Source organism: Rhinopithecus roxellana, chromosome 21, assembly GCF_007565055.1.
Source record: "Rhinopithecus roxellana isolate Shanxi Qingling chromosome 21, ASM756505v1, whole genome shotgun sequence".
Classification (NCBI taxonomy): domain Eukaryota; kingdom Metazoa; phylum Chordata; class Mammalia; order Primates; family Cercopithecidae; genus Rhinopithecus; species Rhinopithecus roxellana.
In genome coordinates, this window is record NC_044569.1 from 49,271,660 (window position 1) to 49,293,398 (window position 21,739).

General features: G+C 50.9%; 1 protein-coding gene across 9 annotated transcripts in view; it reads right to left on the reverse strand.

Moving 5' to 3' along the window:
- Positions 1-21,739, reverse strand: part of CTIF (cap binding complex dependent translation initiation factor) — a 394,322-nt gene that overhangs the window by 237,930 nt on the left and 134,653 nt on the right. For all 9 annotated transcript variants that reach the window (XM_030925884.1, XM_030925883.1, XM_010385880.2 and 6 more), the window contains one exon: positions 17,680-17,755. In XM_030925884.1, the coding sequence (XP_030781744.1) occupies positions 17,680-17,755 (76 nt within the window). The remainder of the gene's footprint in view (positions 1-17,679; positions 17,756-21,739) is intronic.

Below are 21,739 nucleotides of genomic sequence, written 5' to 3' on the forward strand. Positions count from 1 at the left end.
CACGGAGGCATGAGGTCACCCCAGCCTACCTTTTCCCTTTTCTGAATCCCACCTGCACCTGTGGCCCTGCATTATACCACGTTGGAGATGAATGATCTATCAGAGCCACAAAACGTGCGAGGTGCAAGTGGCTACTGAGGTCATTTGCTCCAACAGTCACCTTAGCAATGAGGACACCATGCCACAGCAGTGCCCATCCCACCTGACGCTTCAGCACCTCACACGTAGGGGAACCCCAGCCCAGCCCATGGTGGCCACTCAACACAGAACTAGTGGCCAACAGCCCTAGGCCTCATGGAGTAACTGGGCCCCCATGAGAGCTTGGGAGCCTGGGCCCCAAATTTTCAGGGCTGGTGGCCACAGTGGTGCCGCACGTGTCTCAGCAGACAAGGACCCACCATTTACCCTCCCTGGATCCCGGCCAGACTGGCAGACCTCTGGGATCCAAAAGAGACACACTCCAGGAAACCCACAGAGAAAAGCAACCCCAAAGTCCCCGGGAGTAATGAAAACACTCCTTGATGTTTTCACTCGGAGAGAGAGCAGGGCCTAGACCTAGAGGCAGAGCTTCCTCCTGAACCCTTTGGGGGTGGGGTGCCAAAAGAAACAAAGAGGGTCTTTGGAGAATACAAGACTACATCTAATGTTTTAATGATCAGAGCTCTTTCCTCCAGGAGCACCCCGAAAGCGGGCAAGGGGGGTGAAGGCTTGGATCCAGAAGAAGGGCAAGGCCAGCACTCCTATTTCACAGGAGGAGGGTGAGGCTCGGGGGCCGGAAATGATGGCCTGTCCCTTGTGCCCCCTGCTCAAAGTGAGACCACTGATGCTCGGAGGGACAGTGGTCTTACTGCAAGCAGGGGTCCAAGGGACAGGCCATCATTTCCTGTGGGGTTCCTGGAGTCCAGAATTGTTTTCTGGACACAACCACAGTATGTAGCCTTTCCAGGGTGTGTTTAGCTAGGCCTGCTACTCCCTTGTTGTTCTTACTTATGGTCGATGTAACATCAGCTTCGGATTATTCCCTTTGTAGACAGAAGTTTCTGTTTGTTGCTTTATTCCCAGGGAGGCTTCCTCCTGCCACCCAGTGTGTGCTTTAGTGTCAGCGCCCACCGCTGCAGAGGCTCTGCACGCAGGGAACAAACTCTTCTCCCTGTCGGCCTTTGCCCAGCACGCTGTGGATGGTTCATCTGCCACACACACAAAGCAGTGTGCTGGAAGGAAAGATCTGGAATGCTGAGCCCAGGGCTTCACCCCATCTGGGTGGGTTGCACCCACATCTCCACCCCAGGTGTTCGCTTTGACAATCTGGAAATATGCAGCATCACTGAGGACTGCTGAGGTTTCTATCTTTGGTGCAAAGGGAATGAGCCTTCCAAAAACCCTAATCCCCACTGGCTCACCCAGGGCTGTCAGGACCCAGGGGTCCTCTGAGGCATGACCAGTGACAGGAGCAGGCGCTGGAGTCTGGGGGACCATGCTGTCCTTGAATCACCCAACCCTTTGCAAATCCACGTCCTGGGTTGTCAAACAGGGCACAATTCTTTGTCCTTCATTTGAGCAAAATAATGGTAAAAAACAACCAAACAAAAATCTCAGCAGCAGATAGAAGGGGATAGGGGAAGGTGACATCAATGACTCCCTGAACTATCCAGAAGTAGTGAAAAGCCAGTGACCTGCAAGTAGGACCTGCAGTGGTTCTCAAATTGTTGCACGCATCAGTATCACGGAGAGCTTACTAAAATGCAGGCCACTGGGCCTCTCTCCCAGAGTTTCTGGTTCACTGGGGTGAAGATGGAACCCAATACTTTGCAGTTCTAGCAAGTCCCCAGGTGATACTACTGCTGCTGATCAGGGGCCACACTTTGAGAACCCATGCAAAGAGCTGCAGAGGTGAATAAGACACGCTTTCGGCTCCTGGGATCATATGTGTTTCAGAGATGCATGCATGTGTGGGAGAGGCATGCATGTGTACCAGTGATGTGGAGGGGCAGCTGTGCTCTAGGAATATATTAAGTGCTGGAGGAGCCAGGTGAATCAATAAACTGTAAGGCATAGGAAAAGTCCCTTATCAGGGAGGGCTTCACAGAGGAGGTGACCTCTAAGCAGAATCTTTGAAGAACAGGTGTGGGGCCGGGCACGGTGCCTCACACCTGTAATCCCAGCACTTTGGGAGGCCAAGGCAGGTAGATCACCTGAGGTCAGGAGTTCGAGACCAGCCTGGCCAACATGGTGAACCCTCATCTCTACTAAAGACACAAAAATTAGCCTGGTGTGGTGGCACGTGCCTATAATCCTAGCTACTTGGGAGGCTGAGGTAGGAGAATCACTTGAACCTGGGAGGTGGAGGTTGCAGTGAGCCGAGATTATGCCACGGCACTCCAGCCTGGGTGACAAGAGCGAAACACCATCACAAACAAACAAACAAAACAGGTGTGGGGCAGGCAGGCAGGTGGATGAGGTGGGAAGGATACTGAAGGCAACCGGTGCTGCTGAATCAGGGGCTTGGCAATCAGTCACCAAGGTGAGAGCACAGACAGACGTGGAGTCACAGGAGAGAAGCCGGGGGGCCAGCAGGCCCTGGGCTAAAGGAAAGCCCAGGGTTTTCCATAAGCCCTGAGAATCAGTGAAGGCTTTTAAGCGGCGCAATGAGAAGTTTGGTAACTTCTTTTGCTTTTCTGGGTCTCTCAGTTTCCTTGTCTGTGTAATGGGGTTGTCGGTGTAAGTTCTGGGTCTTTTCCAGCCCTGGCACGCTATGAGTCAGCGGGGACAGGAGGAAAAGAGTGGTAGCATCCAGCCGGGGCCCCACTCTGGAGGCAGCCCCTTGTAAAGGACAGGGACCCAATGGCCACTCGCACACTTGGTCTGTTGGGCCATGAAGTGCCTCCAGATCCTTGGCCCAGACTGGGAAGTGTAGGCAAGCAACTGGCGGTGTCACACACACTGTGAATCTCTCCTGGGCCTGACCCCCCAGCCCCCCGGCTATGCAGAGCCCCCCTGACTATGCTGCTGGGATTGTGCAGCAGCTCACAATGGAAGGAAGAGGGTGTAGGAGGGAGGTCCCTGGGCTGACCCTGGTATTGTTCTTGGGCCAGAAGAAAGCTTCCTCCTGCCTGGCTGCTGCAATGCTGGAAAAACGCCATCCAGCCAGTGAGAGTCAGTGTGTCCTGGGGGGGCCGCCTGCCGGTGGGCCAGCCTGGGAGCCCAGGCCCATTCACAAATGCCTGCTGGAGAGCACGTAGCCCTGTCCGTCCCCACCCCTCCGCCACCACTGCTCCCAGTGACAGAAGCTGGGGTAAACTAAAATAACCAGGCTTCTCCGCCCCTAAACTCACCGCTGCCAGGAAGGAGAATGAGACCAGAAATGGCACATTGGCTAATAAAGGAATAATGGATGCTTCACACCCTTGGCGACACCTTCCTCTTCCCCCTTGCCCCGGCGGCTCCTTCCACAAAGGACAGAGGAGGGAAGATGCTGGACCGTCAAGCAATCTCAATCAACCAGGCCTGGCGCAAGTCATCAAGGGCATCGCCAAATTGGCTCAGGGAGTGGGAGGATTAAACCAGCTCCTGGAAGCTGCTGAAGGACAGGGACGGCAAGGCTGCAGGCCGTGTGGCCCATTCACCAAAGTGGGTGGATGTGTGCAGGATGGGCCTGCCTCTGGGCATCCGTTGACAGGACCACTCAGGCCAGCCCAGGGCCTTCTCAACCCTGAGCTCATTCCTGCAGCAGGGCTGGGCCAGCAGCTCTTTGTCTGTGTGATGGCCTTGGCCCAGCTGAGACCTTGAAGGAGGCTGTCCTCAATCTGGCCTTACTTGAGCCTACTGTCCTGGCTCCCTGTCCTATGCTGGCCTCAAGGCCCTACTCCCTGAATGATTAAGCCCTCTGGTGCTCAGCAAGGGATTGTGGGTATGGTCTGGCCCAAAGTAGGGCATGGACAGATGACCTCTCCACTGGGGACGAGTCCTACTTTTAAAGGGCTCTAGCCTTTGTCCCTAACAAATAACAAAACTTCTTCCCTGGCCCCTGGAGAGAGATCCTGGGAACTCCCTCTTGGTCTCCAGGAGGGCATAGGCTCAGTCAGGCCCTGTCCCTCGGCTTCTGAATCCTCCTTCCATCCTGCATTTCCTTGCTGGAGAGCATTCGGCTGAGTCCCTATTTGGTCAGGTCCCAAGGCCTCCAAGGCCACCCCCAACTGCTCTCCCTACTTACAGTCTCCCCTCTTGAGGACTCCTGGACTCCCCGACTCTCAACAGCCTCCTTTTCTCCTGACCATACTTCTCTTTCTCCCCATAGGTCTCCCTCCCCTCCCGGGCCACCTCCCAAGGCCCAGTTCCAGGTCTACCTCCTCCAGGAGGCACAAATGCACGGAGAGGCATAAAAAAGGGGAAAACCTCAAAACTGGCCTAGAATCAAGACCCTCAAAAAAACAAGAAACCTCTGTGGGTTGATGTGGTCTGATTTATCCAGAATAGTTTCATGCAGGAGGTGAAACTGGAACAGGGCCATGAAAGAGGGAGATGATTTGAGCAAGAACGGGGGAAGGACATAAGAGGAAAGAGAAATGGGTGAGCAGAAGACTCCCCCAATAGTCTTTTCTGTCTAAGGTCAAGGGCAGGAAGACAGTCACCCTTTAGGTCTCACGCAGTCCCAGGAGGAGCTGGGGAACGCCAACAGAGTCCCTGCCCTCCATCTTGACCCCCCAAGAAACCCACAGAAGGAAGCTGTTGGACCATCTCCAAGCACAGTTCTTATCTGCCAAGCTTGCCAGTTCTCTGCCTGCTTCCAGATGTGACTACCACTTCACGAGGCCACGTCTCATGCAGAGTGCATGAGACTCTCACGCAAAAACATCATCTGCAGAGTGTTTCTCCAGTTCAAAAATCCCTGCCATTATATGAACTGGTTTATTATATTTTGACTCTTAGCACAGCTTTGCCACATAAGTTGAACAGGTATATGACCCCCAACTTGACAGCGGAAGAAATGAGAGCTGTAAGAGAATTTTTTTGGGTGAGTTACACAATGTTCTGTGTGCGAAGCAGAAGGGCTCTTGGATGACTGAAGTGAGTGAGCTTTAGGATTTCTGCCACCTGTTTTAACTCGCAGGGGTTTCTTTCTTTTTTTTTTTTTTTTCTTTTTCTGTTTATATTCTAGATCAGTGTTTAGCAAACTTTTTCTGTAAAAAGCCAGATAGTAAATACTTTAGATTTTGCTGGCAATAGGGTCCATGCGGCAAGCGGCTGCAGCACAACTGTAGCCACAGAGGGGAACCCGATGAATGAGTGTGGCTGCGTTCTGATAAAACTTTATTTGCAAACACAGGCTGGAGAGCTGGACTTGGTCGTGGACCAGTTTGCCAATCCCTAAAATCCTAGCCGTGGCCTGGATCACTGAAGTGGTCCTATAGGGTAGGCAGACTTGCCCAGGCCCCTGGAAGCCTGCCCCACCCAGCCCTGAAAGTACTCGCTGCCCACAGTCCCAGCTCCCTGACTTCTGCCCCGCATGGAGTGAGCAGCAGGAGGCTGGTGTGGAAACCCCGTCTAGACGCAGCCAGTGGGCTCTTCCCAAGGAACTTTCCCAGTTGTCACCAACAAAAGTCTTCACCTCCAGAATAATCAGTTCTTTAAAAGAAAAAACTCACAAATAACAAAAAATAAAAATAGGCTCATCTCACAGAGCATGCTGCCCCTTCCCAGTGGACCTGCTACCTGGAGGCCTCAGACAGGAAGCCACGGATTGGAGAACTTCTGGCCCCATTTATTGTATGGGCGCCTATTTTTGTCCTGAGGGAGGAAGCACTTGGGGGTGGGGAGGTGGCTGGGGAGGGAAGGGGGCTCTCGTTTGTAAGCCCCTCTCCTTGATGGCTGCTATAGCGTCTTGGGCCAGCAGGGATTGGGGAGGCCACCACAAACCTGTCTGATTTAAAAAGAAGAAAAGAATATTTCTTTCTCTTTCAAAGCTGTCAGTAGAGGCTTTTCTCTTTTTTTCTTTCCATTTTTATTGCTTTCAGCAGTAGAGAGAAAAACAGAGATATCCACTTTCTTGGTCTTGCTTATTAAGGAAATGACATTCACCCCTAACTTGCCGTACGTGACTACCGTCTCCTGGAATCAGAAAATGTTTTTCCAGCACCTCTTCCTCCTCATCGTCCCTCCTTAGAAAGAGGTACCAGAGGAGTCAGGCTGTCTGGATTCCAATCCCTTCTCTCCCAACTGTGTGATTTGAGGCAAGGTATTTGAGCTCAGTTCTCCAATCTGTACAATAATAATAGAATAAACATTTCCCAGGGTACTTGTGAGACTTCAGAGATGGTCTACGCAGCCTGCAGCTCAGTCAGCACTCAAGTCATGGTAGCCTCTGTGGTGGAGGCACAAGTTCTGGACTAAGGTGCTGGGTGGGAGTCCCTCTGGGGCAGGAGCAAGTCACTCAACCCACATTTAATGAGCCCCTGGATGTGCCCCAGGGGAACGTACACTCCACTGGGAGAATACAGACGCAAAAGAAATAAAGTGAACATGTGACAGGCACTGCGGGGAAGAATCGAGTGATGATTCTCGAGTGACAACGGGGATAGGGAGTGTTCACAAGCCCTTACTGAGAAGATTACATCCGACCAAAGACATCGGTCTGTAAAGTGAAGTCAGTAACAGTATGTGCTCCATGGGACAACGTGAGGGTAAGATTAGAAAAAGCAAGGACCTCCTCAGTTCCTGGAACATGGAAAGCACTCCGTGAATGTTCGCTAGTGTTACTGTTGGTGCGTTATGCTCCTTGTTGGATTTTCACTAAGGGGACATTAGGAGAATACCACATCCCTGTCCATGGGACAGGTACCAGCCCCTGTACTTAAACTCAGTCCATCATGGCTATAAGACAATGCCTGGGACACAGAGAGATGCCTGATCCGTACTGGAGGCCTGAGTGAATAAGGTCAGACCTCACCTCCGTGGAACCACGGAGTGACATGGAGCAACACTTGTTGCGGTGCACAGGGCCTGGGGAGGTGAGGTGGGGCATGGTTTTCAGGACTCTGTTCCTGAGTGTCTCATGGCACTTTAATAATCCTCATGCCTGTGAGTTAGCATGTCCTAGAAGTTTCCAGAAGACTTGGCAATAGCTAACACAGCCATAGGGAACAATAAGGTCACTCCTTCCCATCTGGAGGGCTGGGAACCTGGCTACAGCAGCGGCTTCAACCCCAGCGTGGGGCAGCCCCAGCCTCCGGCCCAAGACCCCCGTTACCAAACAGCAGCAGCGCCACCTGCTGGGGAAGTCAGGCCATTCCTTATCAGCCACCATTTTCACTCCTCCAGGAGTGAGGGACACCTGGGTGTCATTTCATGGGGCCGTGATTTTCATTTTGAAAGCTCATTTGTCCCTCGAATTCTTTAGAGAGCTGCGGGGGGTTGGGGAGATTTCTCTGGTATCATCTGGGGCCAAGCAGAGGAACAAGGTATTAATCCTTTTGACCCCAACTCTCAATGTCCCTTCTTTTAGCCATCTTCCGTGTGAAGGCTGGACTTGGACACAGGCTCAGGAGGCCAGAAAGCCACTTTCCTTCCCCTGGGTCTTCTGGGGACCCTCAGTGGGGAGTGCTTTGAGCAAATCCCTAAGGCCAGAAATCCCGTTTGACCAAGTGGCGTCCACTGTTCAGTGTGGGCACTAAGCCCCCTTCCCAGCAAAGGGCTCCCGAGTCACACGCTCTGGAGAGGCCAGCAATGTGGGGGCAGGGGAGCCGGCTCTGCTAGGTCAGAGCCATCTAATGACTAACGGCCAACAGACACAGGATTTGGTTTCAAAATTTCCTAACAGAAAGGCAAAAAGAGAAGTCAGTGGGCTATGTAGTTCCTATTGTCAGACCAAAGACGCAGACATCATGTTTGTCTGGGAGAATTCAAGAATAATGACCAAAATATGTCCTGATAGAAAGCCCTGGGCAAGACACTGGTTAATTCAACAATGTCTTTCAATGGAGTATTGTATGTGACACAAAAGCACCAGGCCAGTGTGTGGGATAAGGAGGTGGCATTTCCGCAATGCCAAGGGCCCTGTGCCCGGGAACCTGAGGAAATCTAATGCTCACCTACGGGCCATCTAGGGCTCAGGGGCAACATGCCCGTTAGACCGTCTTTCTCACGCTGGTCGCACCGAGTTCACACACATGGAGAAATTGCTCCCAAAGTCACACTTCAGGGTAAAGGGGTCCTGGAGGAGGAGGTGCCAGGGGGTGGTCTCAGACCAGAGATGAGGTGAAGGATATGCAATTCGGATTTCACCCTTCACCCCTTGCCTTCACACAGAACTTGGTCAAGTTAACTCGGAACTTAATCAAGTTAACTCAGAACTTAGTCAAGTTAATTCAGAACTTAGTAAGTTAACTTGGCTTAGTCTATGGATTACAGATTATGCAGCTCCATCTCCCCACCTAGCCAGCCCCCATCCTTCCAAGGGCGGAAGCCAACACTTTGTAACTCCCCCAGCCCCACCCCAGTGGGTGTCCCCCTGCAGCCCCGTGCCGCTGCCCTCTTGGAAGCAGTGTGTTCCCAGGGGTCCAAGGGGAGGGCGGGCCCTCTGGAGGAATGCCATGCCTTGGCCAAGCAGGGGACACGTGGCCCAGCAGGAGCTTCCCTACACCTTAGTGTGGCTACCTCTTGCACCTCCCCATCCTCTCCCTTGCTGCAGGGAGGAAGGGCCTGGGCATTGAGTGGGGTCATTTTCAGGACACTGTGCATGTGCTGACCAGGGGGCATGGCCGGTGAAGACGCCTTTGGCTGCTGGCGCTGGGACCAAGGGACTTCCCACAGCAAACGCCAGGCTGGAGCCTGCAGAGCGGTGCGCTGGTGCCCTCTAGTGGGAGCACACTGCCATACAGCCACCTATCCCGGAGAGGCCTCAACTCCAGCAGTCCCCAACACTGGGGCCACACTCAGAGCAGGACTGTTAATGATGGGCCTGGGCTGTCCACATCACTGCCAGAGTGGTAGCCTGGCCAATACCTCTACTCCTGTGATAGAGATGCCAAAAATGCCACCAGGACACCAGACTTGTGGATGGCATTTGGGGTTCCCCTAGAACCACAGTCTGAGTCCAAGTGTGTGTCTCAGTGTCTGCCCTGCCCTATGGCTTCAACACTCAGAACTAAGATTGAACCCTGAATCCATGGCCCTGTACTCAGAGCCTGCTGCTGTTCCCCACCTCCTACCTCCCCCGCCACCACCTCCCCACCACCCCATCATTGGAGAGCAATGCCAGTCTCAACTCGCCTGAGGCTGCCATGGTGTGGAATGTCATGCCTTGGTGTGGATGTCATAAAACCTGGCTATTGGCTAGCTCCTATCCCAGTGTACCTGCTCCTCTCCCTCCAGCCACCAGCGTGGGAAGGAAGACCTTGGAGCCAGTTAACACTACCAATAGACCCTTACTTAACTAGCACACTAAATGCCTTTTCAGAGTGTAGAACTATTCCTGACAGCAGGAGTTCACAGAGGTACAGGTGAACCCTGGACACAGACACCTACTGTCTACCCTGTTGTCCCACATCTGTGGTGGGGCTCCAAGGGCCTGAGTCCAGCAGCCCCAGAGATGAAGTTCCCTGAAGTCAACACTGCAGTGAGACTCACCTCTGGATTCATTGCCAGCTGTGGAAACATGGCCAGATGGGGTCACCAGGAATAGGGGCCTTGGCTTTGGCTGGAAAGGAGCTTAGCCAGACACCTAGGTGTCAGCATCTGACCCCCAATGGAAGCATCACCTGCTAAGACCACTCACTGTGGCATGCGCTCCGTGTGTGACCCACTGAGAGATAAGCTAGGGCTCCCAGGAGATCAACAGGCATTCAGTGTGGGGGCCAGTGGGGCCCTCTGCTTTGTACTCAGCCACACATTCACGCCCCAGACTGGAGGAGCTGCAGCAGCACAGGGGAGGAAGGTGGGGTGTGCTGGGAGAGGACCCAGACTTCACTCTACAGGGACTGTGACCTGGGCAAGGCACCAGGCGCCTGCTCAGGCATTTACAGCTTTGAATGCAGTGTGGTAATCTGTGCATGTCTTATTTCCTCTATTAGGCTGTACCTCTCTTGGGGAACTGTATCTTATGCAATCAATTCTCTCTCTCTAAAAGGCTAGGGCAGAGCACTTGTCCATGAAGATGAGTTATGTGAGCAAGTGAAGGAAAGAGGAAGATTTGGCAGAGTCACTTGCAGCTCACAGAACAGCCGTGTGCTCCCTTTCTTCCCGCTCCCTGCAGGAGTGTCAGCCCTTGCAGTTGGGGCAGGGGCATGTGACTAGTTCTGTCCAATGGGCTGTGAGTGGGGCTGATATTTCTGGGCCAAAGCATTTAAGACCTAGAGCAGGGATGTCCAATCTTTTGGCTTCCCTGGGCCACACTGAAAGAATTGTCTTGGGCCACACATAAAATACACTAATGATAGCTGATGAGCTAAAACAAAAAATTGTAAAATACCTCATAATGTTTTAAGAAAGTTTACAAATTTGTTTTGGGCCATATTCAAAGCCATCCTGGGCCATATGTTGGCCAAGCTTGACCTAGAACATGACCCTCCAGCTCTCTTTGCCCCTGCCAGGGCTGCCATGGATTAAGATGGCAGGGCCACAGAATGCAATCCACCTGGACCCTGGAGTCCCCAAGGAGCTGCCCTGGAGGACAGCTTGGCCCTCAGCAGAATTTCAGAAAATTAGAAATAAAATTCTGTGTGTGATGCCACTGAGATGTGGGGGTTTGTTTAGTATTATATCATGGCCTATTGTGTCCTAATACAGGAGACAATGGAAAAATCCTATTCTCTTAAAAAAAAAAAAAAAAAATGTGTCTCAGAAATCACACCAAGAAGAGCAAAACCAGGTTCATGCTGAATTTCTGCTGGGAAGCGGTGAGAGAAACAGAGGCAGAGGGATAACTGAATGTCAAGACAGACACAAATCCTGCCTTTCTTGTACACTCTAGACAACACAACAGCGCATCTAGAAAGGAGGTTATTCAGCAGCATTCACTCTAGAGCACCTGGTGCTGGGGCTAGGAGGCTGAAGGAAACGGCCCAGCCCTCAGGCAGCCCACAGTCCAGGAAGGGAGTCTGGCCGTTACATAAGCAGGTGTGATGTGATGGGAGCCACGCCACAGGGATGGGGGCAGGGACTCTGGGGAAATGGCAGATGGACGCTGGACTCTGTCCTGTGCATCTGAGAGGGTATCAGGGGAGGTGTCCTGAGTCAGGAAAAGGACAGGCAGAGAATGGATGAGTGAGATTTTAGGCAGAGGGAACCTCCGGCCCATGAGAAAGCAAGGAGAGATGGAAGAACAGAATAGATTGGGAGAGGGACTGACAGGGCCACAGGATGGCAGGGGGAGCCCAGGACAGAGGCTGGGCAGGGGTGCTGAAAACATCACAAAGCCTCCTGCCTGCTAAAGAGTCCAAACAGGGACAGAAGGGGCCGGAGATGGGGGTCTGGGCCTCTGTGGGTTGAGAAGATGCTGGGTACACAGCTGGTAGGATCTTTATGCCCCTTCTTCTGGGGTGCAGAAGTGGAGGACAGGTAGGCAATGGGCTTCAGGCCAACCTCCCTTTGTCACCCTCTTTCCTTCTTGCCTCCAGGTGGGGAGGGGAGGTCAACCCTGATTTTTGTCTAAGAAAGTCTCTAGGAAGCCCGCCTATCTCTGCACAGGCTCAAGACTCTCATAGGAGGGCTGGAGGTCCCCAGGCTAGAGGTCGGCTTTCCCTCCCATTTGGGGGCCTTCAGCCGGATGCACAATATCTCCGAGGTGAATGTGGAAGTAGGAGGATGTTTTCGGTGGTCACTGTGCCTGCCCCCTCCAATGACTGCCATTCAGTGGTAGAGGCCAGGAGTCCTAAATACCCCACATTACATTGGACACATCCATACTATTAGGTGTTGTCCCCACCACATATGCTAATAGCTAGGCCAGCTGATCCTCAGGACCCAAGGCCAGACGAGTGAACCAGCCAGCCCTATTTATGAGGGGCTTTGAAGAACACTAGGAACAGAAAAGTCATCCCATTGTGCTCTCATGGGACCACAAATTCCTCAAATACCAGAGGTCTGTGTTTGGTGATCAAGAAGCCGTCTACCTTGTCCTAAGGGTACTCATGTGAACTGCAGATACCCCAAGGGGTGGTCAAGCCAGGAGCATTATCAGCCAGGACTTTGTTTTCAACTCTTGCTGATAATTGGAATTTCCTACAATGCTTTAAAAACGCAGATTCTAGCCGGACACAGTGGCTCATGCCTGTAATCCTAATACTTTGGGAGGCCGAGGTGGGCAGATCACTTGAGGTCAGGAGTTCAAGACCAGCCTGGCCAAGATGGTGAAACCCCATCTCTACTAAAAATACAAAAATTAGCTGGGCGTGGTGGTGGGCACCTGTGGCCCAGCTACTTGGGAGGCCGAAGCACGAGAATTGCTTGTACCTGGGAGGTGGAGGTTGCAATGATCCAAGATGTGCCACTGTACTCCAGCCTGGGTGCCAGAGACAGACTCTGTCTCAAAAAAAAAAAAAAAAAAAAAAAAAAAAGAGAGAAAAAGAAAAGAAAAGAAAGAAATGCAGATTCTTGGGTGTGATTCAGTGAGTGTGGTCTCCAGACTCCAGGAGCCCCCCATGATTCCTGCCTTCAGGGATTCACACCTCTGTGTAGGCCCTTCCCATATTGTACCAGGGTTGGTCTGTGCAAATGACATACAGCAAATGGCAGCGTGAAGCTCTCTCACTTCTGAGATGAGGCTATCAACGAGTGTGACTTCTGCAATGGAATCTTCTCTCTCTCCCCATCACCACTTGCTTTGGGGAAAGCCAGCTGCCATATTCTGAGGGCACTCAAGCAGCTTACACAGAAGATCTGGTGTCAAGGAAGCTAGGGAGGAACCCAGGCCTCCTGTCCCCAGCCAGGGAGGAACTGAGGCCTCCTGCCCTCAGACACAGGAGGGGGGTCTTCCAGCCCAGGTGCGCCTTCTGATGGTGGCATCCTCGGTCATCAGCTTGACTGCAAACTCATGAGAGACCTTGAGCCTGATCCACCAGCTAAGCTGCTCCCAGAAAGTGTGTATAACTGTTTATTGTTTTAAGCTGTAAAGTTTTGTGCAATTTGTTACACAACAGTAAATGAGGAATACAGTGGGCAGACAGTGTAGATTTCAGTGCTTCCCAGGCAGTTCCGATGTGCAGCTGAGCTCCAGCACCGTGGCCAGCAGATTCATCTGCTGATAGTTCACTGAGGGCAAAGCACGTCCAAAGTGTGTGTCACGGAAACGTGTGGTGTGTGTATGTGTGCTGTGTGTATATGGGTGTATATGTGTGTGACGTATGTGTGTGCATATGTGTGGTGTATGTATGTATGTGTGCATAGGATGTGAGGGGATGTGTGTGATGTGTATATGTGTGTGCATGTACATGTGTGGTGTGTGGTATGTGCAGTGTATATGTGTACATGTGTGGTATGTAATGTGTATGTTTGATGTGTGTGGTATGTGTACGTGTGTACGTGTGTGACAGATGATGTGTAATGAGTGTGTGTGTGTGCACACAAATATCAAAGCCCTTCTGCTCCAGCCTGACGGTGGAGATGGTGGGTGAAGGCCTCCACTACCAGCCACTGCTAAGAGCTTAGCATAACATGTGGGCCCTGGAGAGCCCAGAATTCTCACTGATTTACCATTCCTTGAAAAAAACAAAAAAAAAGAAAACTCTAGAATGTGAAACCTCAGAGGGACCTTAGTCTGATGATGTTCAAAATTTGTTTAGCAGTAGAATTGTTTCGCCACATGAAACCATGTTAGTATCCTGATTTAGGGGCACCAGCCAAACAGTTCTGGATGGGCCCAAGTCGGGGCCCCTGGAGCTTGCTGCTTCCGCCTCTCCACTCCCCCTAGCAGCACCTGGGGCACCCCAGGAGAACCTTGAGGGCTTCACAGATTGCAGACCTCTGATCTAATACAACTGTATCAATATGCTGATGAGTAAACTGAGGCCCACAGAGGAGAGATCACACTCACGGCTCTGGCAGATGTCTAGAAGCGGATTCTTCTGACCTCTAGTCCAATCTGTCTCCATTGCCTGGAAGGCCGCACAGGAGAAGAATCAACCAGGGCCTTGGTAACCCATGAACCATGGTTCATCATCCAAGCTTTTGACCAGCAGAAATGCCCTCTTCACCAAGACACACCTCACCTGGGGGTAGGGGCAGGAAATCACCCCCTCCTCCCTCTTCTTAACAGAGCAGGCCCCCCATAGCCTGGTCCACCCTCAGAAGGTGGGGCTTGACTGGCAGTGTTGAGTCCTGGGAATAACTACAGCAGAGGCCAGCACAGCACTCACTGTGCGCTGGGCGTCACCCTCAGCCCTCAAGTGAATGAATGTGCTTGATCTTTCCAGCCCCCCTATAAAGTAGATATGGTTATTTCCCTCATCTTACAGAGGAGGAAACTGAGGCAGAGTGAGAATAAGTAACTAGCCCAAGACTCCTGGGTTAGTCAGTGGCAGGGCTGGGATTCCATGGGGTCCATGCGTGGGTCCAGACACCAAGCCCTTGACTGCCAACCTCCCACCCAGCCAGTAGCCCAGCTCTCCTTTCTCTTCTGAGCAGGAACCAAAGGTCCTCCATTTTGTACCCTAGAGGAATGAGGAAACAGTCACCAAGCAACACAAAATGTCAGATCTGCTACTTTTCCAGCCATGACTCCCAAGCTTCTGGCTCAAAGGGCACCAAGTGGTCAATACCCTCCCTAATGCAGGGGGCATCTGGTTTCTCACCTAGATCGGGGTCTCTCAAATGTACTTCTTCTATCAATGATGAATGCTCTTGGCACTTAGAAATGGAGTGATAAGGTGGTCACTTCCTAGTACCTCACCCTTTTTTTCTCTTGCGTCAAGGCTGGCTTTCCATTAGCAGTGATAATTTAATACAGATCCAGCCCAGAGGGTGTTTCACGAGCTGATACTCTGCCTGTGACTTACACATCACAGCCTCGGCCCTACTGATTGATTCTTTTTCCTGTCAAATTTATAGGAAAGTGCAAGAACTGTACAAAGAACATCCACGTCCTCCTCAACTGTTAACACCTCCCCATGTTTGCCCTCTCTCTCCCTCTGTGTCTACATACCATTATCATCAATCTCTTTCTAAACCATTTGAGAAGACACTGCAGACACCAGGCCTATATCCCTCAAACATCATAGTGCATATTTCTCAAAGTCAAGCACACTCGCCCACATGACCATCACACTGCCTCCAAGTCGGGAAACTGACGTCGAAGCAACACTGTCCCACCCACAGACCCAATCGCATTCTCCAACTGTACTAACAAGGTCAGGATCTCCTTCTGGTCCAGGATTTCAGCAAGGAACACATGTTGTGTTTAGTCATTTGCCTCTTCAGTCTCCTACAATCTGGAAGACTTCCTCAGTCTTTCCCTGTCTTCTGTGTCCAGGAAATTATAGAGAGTGGTCCTTACACTGCTTTCCAAACAACCAGACTCAGGCTGTGCTTTCTTGGAAGGAAAATCCAAGAAACGATGTTGGGTTTTCTGTGTGGCACATCAGGGGGACACAGTGTTCACCCATCCCATCACTAATGATGTTCCCTTGATCACCTGGTCACGTTGGGGCCTGCCAGGTTTCTCCACAATAAAGTCATCATATTTCTCTTTGTAATGAGGTGACCTCTATGTGTGCCCCAGTTCATTTCCTGGAAAGTTTCCAGTCTGCAACACAGGGAGGGCAGTCCAGGGCCCGGTTGTCTCAATGAGCTAAGATGACCGGGTTCAAAATCCATGGAGTCCAAGACAATTTGATTTGCAAGGCAGAGTACTAGAGAGGAGAGACCAACATACAGAGAGAAATCCAGAAATCTTAGCCTCTCAAGTCTTTGGCTGAGTATTAATTTGTCCATGTGTAAGGAAACTTTCGAGGCAAGGAATAGATAGAACAATCCACTGAGATCACACAGGGCTGAAAATAAGTTTGTGTTTCTCCAGCCAGAGGGGAAACACCTTCTAATACACAGAGCATTGGATGGCAATCTCAGAAGAGTATTTATTCAGCAGTGGAGCAAAATTTGCCCTACACTAAAGTCTTCCCACCCTAACAAAGCTTAAAAGCAAGTCTTGAAAGGATCAAACTGTTTTTATGTAACTTAACTGTGATCCAGAACAAAACCCAAAATATTTAAAGGGATACAAAAAAAATTAGCACCCAGTAATGTAAAGGTTCTAACATCTGACATTTAACATCAAATTACCAAGCATGTAAAAAAAGGTATGGCCCATAACCAAGAGACAAATCAATGAATAGAAATAGACTCAGAGATTATATGGATGAGAGAAGTAGTAGAGAAGGACTTAAAACAGCTATTGGGAATAGGTTCTATATACTCCAGAAGAGAAAGCATGAGGAAGGGAAGATATACATATACATTTTTTAAAAAGCCCACAATGACCTTCTGGAGATAAAAACTACAATATGTGAAATGAAAAATATACTGAACGGGATTATTAGTAGATTTCACACTGGAATAAAAGATTAGTGAACTTGAAGACATAGCAATAAAAACTATCCAAAATGAAACACAGAGAGTAAAGAAAGACTTTTAAAAACCAAGCAGAGCTTTGGTGAGCCATGGGAAAAGATTAAGAAGCATAGAATACATATAATTGGAACCCCAGGGTTGAGGGAAAGTGGAAGGAATAGTGACTGAAAATTTTCCAAATTTGATGAAACTATAAACCTACAGATCCAAGAAACTCAATAAATCCCAAGTGGGAGAAACATGAAGAAAACCACCACACCAAGGCACATCATAATCAAATAGTTGAGGTCTTAACTGTATGCTGTATTGTCTCATTGATAGGCCCAAGGCATGAACAGAGAAGAAACAAAATGGCAAAGGCACCAGGAAGAGATGAATGGTTTTAGGTAAAATAGCAAGAGAAGAATCAGGAGAGAAGGGAAGGGTGGCACAGTGGAGTGTGGTGGCAGGTCATGGTCACTGGCAGTGGCAGGATCAGTCACTGCGGAGGGTCCACTGCTTTTACACCCCTGCAGCAGGCCCAGTCTCGTTCCTGAGAGCAGCTAGACTCTGCTGTTTCCACCAAAAGTCCAGCACTATAAGCATCTAGAGACCTGGATTCACTGAGTGAATCCTCTTTGTCCTGGAACCTGGCCCTGATTCTAGGAAAGAGGCCAATCAATAAAAAAAGAGCAAGCATAGTAGACACCTGGAGGCCAGCAGGGCAAGTCCACTGTTCAAAAGTCTAAAGACAGCCCCAGCCACATGAGAATCTCTTCCAGGCATGCCAGTCCCACCTGAACACACCACAGGACACTTCACCTGCAGAGAGGCTTCAGGCCAAGGGACAAAAACTTCCAAGTTCACTGAGTTGCCAGGGCATGGTCTATTTAATCTCTAGGGCACATCAGGCCTGCCACCAGGGCCTGTAGCATCACTGAGTAGGCTGTCACACACACTATCACAATGGGACACCCTGGAGAATGGCAGGTAGCCAACCCCGCCTACCTATTACTACCATACAGGTGGTTACACCCCTTGCTGGAACAAGGGGCCAGAAGGAGTGCTTCGGTTAGGTCCTGTCCAGGAAGAGGATCAAGACTCCAGGGGTGGGTAGGCTGTTAGAGAACATTCCCCTCTACCTACCTGCCAGGCTGGAAGGACCTTCTCGATGTCATTCAGGTTGATGCCATCCCCATCTTCCAGTTTCCCTTTGCCACACCTGGACCAGAAAAGACAGAAAGGCATTGGAAAGATGGCTCATTCATGCCTCCTGTCCCATCCGGCCAGCAGGAGAGGAGGGACAGTCGGCAGATACCTGGTGCTGCCCATCCTCAAGTCCTGCAGAATCAGTGTCCCACCTAGAGGAAATAGCCCTAGAGATGGTGGCCGGGGGTAGGGGTGGGGGGCTCCTCCCCTAATGCAACAACCAACCTGGAGGGAGGTGGGAGAGGAACCAGAGTTCCCCTTGATCCTTCCAGGAAGAGAAGCTAAGCTCCTTACTCATCAACAACACCTGTCAAAGCCCATCCACCTTGCCCCATTACACTGGACAGAAGATCAGTGGACAGAGACACCAAGCAACTTTCTCAAGGTCACACAGGCTGGTAGAGCCTAGCAGAAAACCCAGCAGGGCTTCCTTCCTTCTTGGCTTGACTCTGGGTCAGTCCAGCAGGCCCACTCAGATAGTCTACACTTTGTCTTCATGTCCTCTGTAAGTGGGTGTGCCTGCGGGCCAGAGAGGCTGGCACCAACTCCCTGGACAGAGGTCCGAATCTTTGGCATATTTAAGGGTGCAGATTCCGAAACCAGACTCCCAGGGTTTGAATATCCACAGCATCCCTTACCAACTGGGGACCCTGTATAAGTTGTTTAACCTCTCTGTACTCATGTCATCAAATGAGTGTCCTCATTTGTTCAATGGGGATGATAGTGTCTAACATCTTAAGGTGGCTGGAGAATTAAATTAATTAACATATCTGGAGCGCTTAGATGCTTAGAACCGTGACAGCACACAGTAAATAGTACATATACACACACATACACACATACATAGCCTAGCTTATATATATATAAAATGCTTAGCTTGTTTATGTTTATATATATGTGTGTATATATTACTTGTGTAGTATTATCTGTATTTACCATTAAATATATCTTAAACATACACACATATGTTTAATGGTAAATACTGGTAATAATAACAAAATTATAATAAAATAAATAATGAAGTAAATATATTACTACTACTATGACTACTTTCATTACCGCTAATATTGTTGCTGTTATTTGGGCAAAGAGGCAGGAAGGTGATTAATTAAGGACATAGATTCTGGAGCCAACTCAGCCTCATGCAAATTACTCAATTTCTGGGTCTCCTAGTTGCTTCATCTATTGAAATGAAGATGATAACAGTTCCTCCCTCTCTGGGTGGTGATAAGTTTTAAATAAATGAGGCAAGCACTTAGAACAGGGGCTGGAGCATGGCCAGTGCATAGTAAATATTGTCAGTTACAATTATTACTGGTATTGACTGAGGAATGGTGAGAGAGGTCCTATGAGTTGGGTCATTTTCCAGCTGCAGAGTTCATGCGAATCTCACATTTTAGAATAACTAGTTCATTGTCTAAATATTTACCAAGCATCTCTTCTGTTTTGGGCCTTGTGAACAAAAACAAATCAGTTTTGGTTCCTGCCCTCAGTGGATGGCTCTTAGAACAAATCCTAAACTCCTCTAACAGGGCTGGGTGCCTGAGCACCATTAGGGGGCAGCACGAGATCAGTGTCATAAAAGTCCTATGGCCAGAGGCGCCCTGGAACCCAGAGGAGGAGAAACTGGCTGCAAACACCAGCAAAGGCCTGCGTGGAAGAGAAGAACAGGGGGCTGACCCAAGCCCCATTTTTTGGCTCATTTCTCCATTCACCAAACGCTTCTGTGCCAGGCTCCGGACAGGGTCTGGGACCCAGGTGTAAACGGTGCACACAACTGGCCCTCTCGGTGTCTGGTGGGATAATCAGCCCCTGCAGTACAGCAGCCAGTGCCCATCGGGGGCAGGAGAGCAATGCAGAAACCCCAAGGAGCAGCGTCTAGAACTGTCTTGGGCGAGGGGCGGTGGGAGGAAGGTGAGAGGTGAGCTGGCCAAGCACAGGGAAATTGGGAGGATGTCCCAGGCGGATGTGGCGCAGGCAAAGGCCTGGAGTTAGGGGCGTGTGTGGTGCCAGTTTGCTGTGGCTGGAGCATGTCGGGGGTGGGTCAGGGTGCAAGGGGTAGGCAAAGGGCATGGTGGAGCTGGTGTGGGGAATAGTGTGCAAGGTATAACAGGCATGAGGGAAAAGAGAAAACGTTTCCCCCGGCCCCCAGCTGTCCCCACAACTGTGATATGCTGGAGCTACAGGCGAGCAGGTGGAGAAAGGCCTGGAACATCCAACATCTCTTAACTCATCAATCTGCCTGGTGCAGACAGGCTGGCCTGTGAAAGCACCAACTGTGTGTAGTCGTCTGTGTTCTGTACCCGCCTGGGCCATAGGGGAGGAGGGTACTAGGGACTTGGCTTGACTAGAATGACTGACACCACCTCCCCAGTGTCTCCTGTGGGTAAAACACACCTCAGGACTCTGCCACGTGTGCTGAGCTCTGAGCACACGCTGGGCACCAGCCTAGCACACTCCAAACACAGCCTTCTGTTCTCACCTCAGCGCCCCTGGGAGTGGGCAGGGGGAAGCCTGCAGGGAGGGCTGCTATCCCACGAAGCCTGCCCTTGTCAGGGCTCAGATCTCCCTGGAGACCTGCAGATTTGGAGGGCAGAAGGTGGCTACAGACCAGCTGAGTCACTGCTGCCAACAGGGTTTCCAAGGCAACAGCCTTCTCTGATTTCTGTCCCTCCATGGAAACACAGGCTGCAGTGAGACTTGGCAACCGAGTGGTACCTGCATCCCAGGGAGGCTGCAGTGGCTGGCGCGTGGAACGTGTCGCCACTACAACAGGACTCTAAGGGGGACACTGTTCCTGGTCTGGCCATGAGGTGGCCACAGACACTGCACTCAGACTCCCTGGGAACCTGGGAGTGACAGGCTTTGGCTAGTGAGCCAGATGTCCATGGGAGATCCCAGGTGACTCTCAGCAAATCTGGTGGCTACTGGTGAGAGACTGAGACTGGCCGAGGAATTCAGGCCCACAGCTGGTGACACAGGTGTGGCTGGTTACTCTGGCTTCAGAAGGGACAAAGTCCCTCGGCATAAGGGGAATTCCTCTCCTTCATAGTCATTCATCACTTTTTTTGCTAGGAAGTTAGTTCATTTCTGGGGACTGGTGAGACACCTTTGGCAAGCTAGGCTTCAACATGCAGGCCCCATTGGGCACCTGTAGTCAATGAGGCAGCACCATCGCTTCGATCCCCCCAGGCCTTTGATCCACCCAGGCCACTGACTTCATCAGCTGTGTGCTCCTGGGGCACACAGGAAAGACTAGAGCTGCCCAGGGAAGTCTCCCTCCTGAAGCCTTTCCCAGATGGTTCAATCTGTAAAGTGCTCTCCTTTCTAACTCCTTTTGCATTGAGTTTATTTATCCCTGCACCAGGCATCACACTTTATACTTCTTAGTGTCTATATGTCTACACTGCATAGTCTAGTCTGTATGTCTACACTGCATAGTCTAGTCTTTCTTCCCCTACACAGTCTCCATCATGAATGGGTTCATGTCTCCTTTTCCCAGTAGATTGAACAGTCCTTCTGGGCAGGGACTACATTGTATACTCGTGTGTGTGTGTGTGTGTGTGTGTGTGTGTGTGTGTGTACTTTCCTGGCACCCAGAACCATGCAGGGACCCAGCAGGTCTAGTGACAGACTGGCTACACCCAACCTGAGAAAAGCAAAATCCTGCTCCTATTCCTGTGGCATACCCGAGCTCCACTGCACTGCTACAACAGGACACAGGGCAAGCATCACCTTTACTCACAACCCCTTCCTGAAGCTGACCCGCTGAATAAGGTAGGTAAGGCCATCCTTCCTAAGCACAGAAGTGTGGAGGCCCAGCCCTGGGCAGCTCAGCAGCCTGGAAGGAGCATGGCCTCCCTGCAACTGAATGAGTGGTCTGAGCAGGCAGTGGGCAGGGTGGATGGGGTAAGGCAGGGTCGGGAGCCTTGCGGCCGTGTCTCTCCTATGCTCCATCTTAACTGGTGCCTCCACGCACAAAGCCATCTCTCCCTCG